At 61.9% G+C, this 5,574-nt stretch overlaps 1 protein-coding gene across 4 annotated transcripts in view; it reads right to left on the reverse strand.

The window, feature by feature from the left end:
- The window catches only part of IFFO1 (intermediate filament family orphan 1), a 10,093-nt gene extending 4,553 nt beyond the window's left edge, over positions 1-5,540 (reverse strand). For all 4 annotated transcript variants that reach the window (XM_010567540.1, XM_010567542.1, XM_010567543.1 and 1 more), the window contains exon 1: positions 4,834-5,540. In XM_010567540.1, the coding sequence (XP_010565842.1) occupies positions 4,834-5,540 (707 nt within the window). The remainder of the gene's footprint in view (positions 1-4,833) is intronic.
- Positions 5,541-5,574: the final 34 nt, after the last annotated feature.

Consider the following 5,574-nt stretch of genomic DNA (forward strand, 5'->3'; position numbering starts at 1 on the left):
GGCAAGCCCCCGCTGGCATCCCCGGCTGCCAAAGAGAATGGAGGGAGCGGCAGCTGCTCGCCCCAAAGCTATCCGAGAGGGGGTGATGACGGCACCGGGGCGGGAAGGAAAACGTGCCCAGGAATGCATCCCCGCTTGTTTCCAGACCGACGGCAGCTGCCAAATGCCCGTCGGCCCCCCACCCCGGCCACAAACCCTGCCGCGCCGCGTTCTCCGCTCTCTCCGCCGCAGGCTGGCCCGCTCCATGACAGGGGGAACTGGGGACACCAACCACAGGCTCCATGCAGCCCACCGGCCTCTCCGTCCACCCCCCGAGCTTTCAGCCTTGGGTCACGTTAGGTTCAGCTCCGACGCTCAGGAACGGGCTTGTGGATATCGCAGGGTTGCTGCCACCTGCATCGCATTCGTGACCGCGTTGGCGCGCCTGCAGCGTTGCGGTTCAGGCTGCACCGATGCGGAGGGATGCCCTGCGCCAGGCCACCCTACCCGGGCAGGGGCACAAATCTCCTCGGCTGTACTGCTGCGTAACAGGTTGGATTAAAGAACGTTGTTACATCCTACAAGGAAGCAGGATGGATGATCGCAATTCACGCCAAGTTGGCCGGCGGGTACTGTATTAGGCTCTGCAGCTTTGCAAAAGGCTGAGCTGCAAGGTGCCCGGCCTTCCTATACAAAGACACATCGCCTAGCAATTATTATATTATATTTCGCTGCATGAGATCATCATTTTGGGCCACGCTGCGGTGTTGGCCCAGTCCACGGTCTGTTGGGAGGCCACCAGGCTGTACTGCTCTTTGCTAAATGACTATCCCATAGAGCGGACAGGTTGGCACGCGCCGCGGTGCGGCACGGGGCAGGGCTGCTGCATTCTTACCCGGCTTCTGGCTCCTCTGGGAGAGCCACATTTCTCCGAGAAAGCGGGATTTCTCTGGGAAAGCAACCAGAGCTGGGCCCTGCCTGGTGCTATGGTCTCCGGTTTCTATTTAATGCTTGCAAGCACAGACACGAGCACTGCGACCCTGCACGAGGACGGGAAAAATCTCTCCTCTCGCTTACTTGCGCCAAGTTTGAAAAATAAACGCAAGGGTCTAGGAGACCAGAAAGGGTATGAAAAGCCCTCACACTTTTTATCTCGGGGCATCGGGACAATCTGACGACGTGGGAGAGTCCTGCCTTATGAATTTCTAAGCTCTTAAGGCTGGCAACGCTGCTCCTCACTCAAACAAGGACAAAGCCTGCAGTCCTCGCGTTGGTGTTGGCTCCACACCGCAGCTACAGAAGGGGAGTCACGGGGGGTTCCCATCCCTTTGGGGGAAGAGGGAGACAAAGAGAGAGGGAAGGAGAAAGTTAAAAGGTAGAATTGCCCTTATATGGGAACCGTTCAAACAAGGCCTCCCTCCCCAGGGAGAAAAAAACGCTTTCCACCAAAAGAAAAAATTTTCAGCATCTTTCTCGGCGTGGCGCTTCCTCTCTTTTTCGGTCCCCGCCTCCTTCCGGGTCTCTATATAGCCCGGACTTACTGGGGAAAGTAAAGCATAGCTGCAAATCCCTGGAAGAATTCATTTCACACCAGCGCTACGGAAGACGAGCGCCGATCAGAGATAAACACCGCTTTAAAGGCGGGCGGCAACGGGGATTCGCCCCTCCAGCGGCGGATCTGCACGCCCACCCGTTACGAACCTCTCTCCCGCTCACCTCCTGCCTGGCTCCTTCTTATTCTCCTGCAATGCACCACTCCTAATAATAACCTGCCTGCAGCGCTGCACCCGCAGCCCAGCGCGCCCGGCGGCCGCTGCCAGCTCGCTGCCGGCTGGAAGCAAGGCTGACCCACGGCAACCCCACGGCCACCGGCGCACGCCAAGGGGAGACGGGCATTTTTTTTTTTCCCCTGGTGCCGCAGCCAAGGTGGCGACCTGCCCAAAGGGCTGAAATACAGAAGGGTCCCAGCAGCAGACGGACCCGGCCGTCTCCTTGCCGGCTACGTGCCAGTCGTCCCAAAGCTGGGGACGTGACAAGATGCGGTGCTGTCCCTACGGCCCCCCCCCACCTCCCCAGGTGCGTCCCCTCGAGAAGTTCACTTAGCGAAATAAACATACACCCACCCACCCATCTTTAAAAATCCCGTTCACTGCAAAAGGCGCTGGGTGCCTTACCCGATGGTGCACAGTTAACGCACGCCAGTGCTGCGGGGCACCCTGCGGGCTGCTCGGGGCTTGAGGCTGCACGTTTCCCTCTCTTGCCACGTTCGAACTATGTTTGAGCTTCACTTCGTTAACACATTCATAACACAGGGAATGCTCTGCAGCCTGGCGCACCTCCTTGGGGGGCAGTTACAACAACAACAGACCTTCTCGTGGCCTTTCAATATGTAAAGGGGGCTTATAAGAAAGACGGAGAGAGACTTTTTACCAGTGCCTGTAGCGACAGGATGAGGGGCGACTTGTTTTAAACTGAAAGAGGGTAGGTTTAGACTGGACACAAGGAAGAATTTTTTTATGATGAGGGCGGTGAGGTACTGGAGCAGGTTGCCCAGAGAAGCTGTGGATGCCCCATCACTGGATGCGTTCAAGGTCAGGTTGGACGGGGCTTTGAGCAACCTGGTCTAGTGGAACCCTACGGCAGAGGGGTCGGACTAGATGATCCTTAAAGGTCCCTTCCAACCCAAACCATCCTGTGACTCTAACACACTGTGCCATCACACTACTCACCCCACACCTCCAGCATGTCCTCGCAGCATCCAAGATAAAAACCACTTGGGAACACAGGCGTAGCAGACAGCACAAACCTGAGGAGACCCGCAGATCCCCAGCTCTTGCCGGGTCTGTAGGATACTCACAGGCACGCTCTGCCCCTCTCCAGCCCACCTAGCCTCAGCCTGCCCGTCCCAAGCGCGGCTCCTGCGAGCCTCTCTCCCGCTGCTGCATCTCTTCTCATCCCTCCCTAATTGCCCCCGCACCCTTCCTAGATCCCAGACTTGAATTTCAGGCCCTGCACGTCCAGAGAGAAGCTCCTCCTGCTGTTGCACCGTTCCGAGTGCTGCGGGGTGCACGGCGGCAACGCTGCCCTGAAGAAAACGCAAGCTCAAGCACCCGCGCCGTGGGTCAGAGAACCGGGAATTCCCGCTTTCAGACGGTCTCTTCCCTCTGTCCCCAGGCAGGTGGCAAAGGGACGACGCCGGCCGCGCTGTCCCCACGGCAGATGAGAGCCCGCCACGGCAGGGAGGTCTCTGCTCCCGGGGGATGTCAGCCCTCAGCATGGGGAAGGGTGCGGAAACGGGATCCTCCTGTCCCATTCCCCTGTTTGGGACCTGGCTGCACCCGTCAGAAAATTCCCTGGTGCTGGAAAGGGTCTAGGGGTGGGGTCTGCTTTCCCCCAGCTCCTGGTAACACAGTCCAAAAATAGACCCCACCAACAACATTGGCCCGCAGCGGCTCGTGATGCCCCCCTGCCTGCCCCCGGCCTCCCCGCTCCCTCCGTCGCTGCCCCCCCCCAGAGCCCGCTTGCCAGAGCGGGACAGCCCCGGAAAGCTCTCCTTTCTCCCAAAGTTTCAACAGCACCGACAAACCCAACTCGGTCCCCTCTGGATGACCCATTTTGAGGGGGTGAGGCTCGAGCCCTCCGGGCCAAAAAGGTGGTTCCAGCTCCCCACTGTCTGACCTGAAAACGCAAGGCGAGCTGCCCACCCCTGGAGAAGGAGCCCAGCCCCTGGCTTAATAATAAAAGGCCTCAGGTAGGAAAGAAGAGATGCCACCTCTTCCTTTCCCTGTTGGCCAAAGCCTTATAAAGCCAAAAACATAAGGTGTCATCTCGGATCCCCAGCCTTGATCTTGGCGGCAGAGCCCGCGGCTGTGAAGCGCAGGTCGGCGGCGCGGCTCCCGTGGGCAGAGCGCACCGTTTCGCTCCTTTGGGTACGTAACCGGTTACTTTCCGATTGCTTCTAAAGCATCCGAAAGTGACTTTTCTCCCAAAAAACAAACGTGTCAGTCGCCAGCGATGGTCTCGGCCGGCCCTGCGCCCTGACCCAGCGATGCCAGCCGCCTGCCTGATCTCATCCTACGTGCGGATCTGGGAGCAGCCTCGGAAACTGGCCCGAAACAAAAGCGCCACCAGTGTGACGCGAGAGCGGCGGCCGCCCCGCACGGGAAAGAAGAACCGGCCAAGAGATTAGCTTCGCATTCTGCTTCGCCCTTCTCCGAGGCGCATGCCAGGCCGCAGCTATTTTGGGTCGGGAGGAAAGCCCCGGAGGAGCGGGGTGCTCCCGCACGGCTCTCTGCCACTGAGGCGCCGGCTGGGAGAGCACTGGGGAGGGAAAGGGCCCGGGGGGGGCCAGCCGCCCTGCCGAGGGGCTTCTCTCTCCGCACCTTCCTATGTATCCCGAGCGGCCTCCTCCTCCTCCTCCTCCCGGCAGCCTTTTCCAACCCAAACACCTTCACCTTCCTCACCTACTTTCTGGCTGCTCCTCCTTCCCTGTGCGTTTCCAGATCCCCTCCCCTTTAAAACGCCAGCTCCCGGAGTCACGTTATTTTCTCCCCCAGCTTCGCAGAAGCGTTCCTAGCCCCTCGCGCCGGGTTGACAAGACGGAAAAAGGTGCCGCGAGCATCCCGAGGGTGTCCGAACACCGCGAGGCAAGCGAGGAGACCCAGGCGTCGGCGAACGCTTGCGGGGGGTCCGCGTTTTTGCCTTACGACCTCACCTCGCGCCGTCCGGAGCCCAAGCTCCCGGGGAAGTCAGGCCGGGGCTGCCTCTCCCCGCTTGTGCCCTCACCGGGTGAAGCCCCGGGTGCTGGCTGCGGACCCCCGGGGGGGTCCCTCGGTCCCGCCGTCCCCTTCTCACCTGCGCTTGTACTCGTCGCGCTCCCTCTTCACCTTGGCCAAGACGTTGTAGAGGGCCCGGATCTCCGGGGTGATGGTGTCGATCTGGACGCCCACCCCGTCCGGGTGGACCCAGGAGACCCCCGGTCCTTGCACCAGGGTGGTCTCCGGCCCCGGCCCCAAGCGTCGGGCTTGCGAGAAGGACCAGATGGTGCCGGGCACGAAGCGGGAGGCGGCGGGGAAGGGGGGAGGCGGCTGGCCGGGGGGGGCGGGGCGGCAACCGGGAGAACCCAGCGCCCGGGCCGGGCTCAGCCCCAAGCCCAGCCCCAGCCCCAAGCCCAGGCTCCGGATGGGACCGACGAAACCGGTCTGCACCGCCTGGTCGCGGCGGGGGGGTCCGCGGCCCCGGGTCCCCCCTTCCTCCAGCGCCTGCTGCAGCTGCTTCTCCAGCTGCCGGTTCCGCCGCTCCAGTTCGTGGACCTTGGCCAGGAAACAGCGGAACCGCAGGTTGAGCGTCTTCAGGACGCTGATGTTGGAGCCCAGGTCGTTGCGGAGGGCCATGGCGGCGGGGGGAGCGGGGAAAGGACCGGCGGGGGGCGAAGCGGCCAGCTCCCCCCCGAGGGGCTCGGCGGGCCGAGGGGCCGGCGGCGGCGAGGAGAGCTCCGGGCCGGGGAGCCCCTGCTGCTCCTGCGGCAGGAGGAAGAGGTTGGGGCCGAAGAGCGGGTTCATGGCGGCTGGGACGGGGAACGGAGCGTATGGGGGG

This window comes from Haliaeetus leucocephalus, unplaced genomic scaffold, assembly GCF_000737465.1.
Source record: "Haliaeetus leucocephalus isolate CR32 unplaced genomic scaffold, Haliaeetus_leucocephalus-4.0 Scaffold228, whole genome shotgun sequence".
Taxonomy (NCBI): domain Eukaryota; kingdom Metazoa; phylum Chordata; class Aves; order Accipitriformes; family Accipitridae; genus Haliaeetus; species Haliaeetus leucocephalus.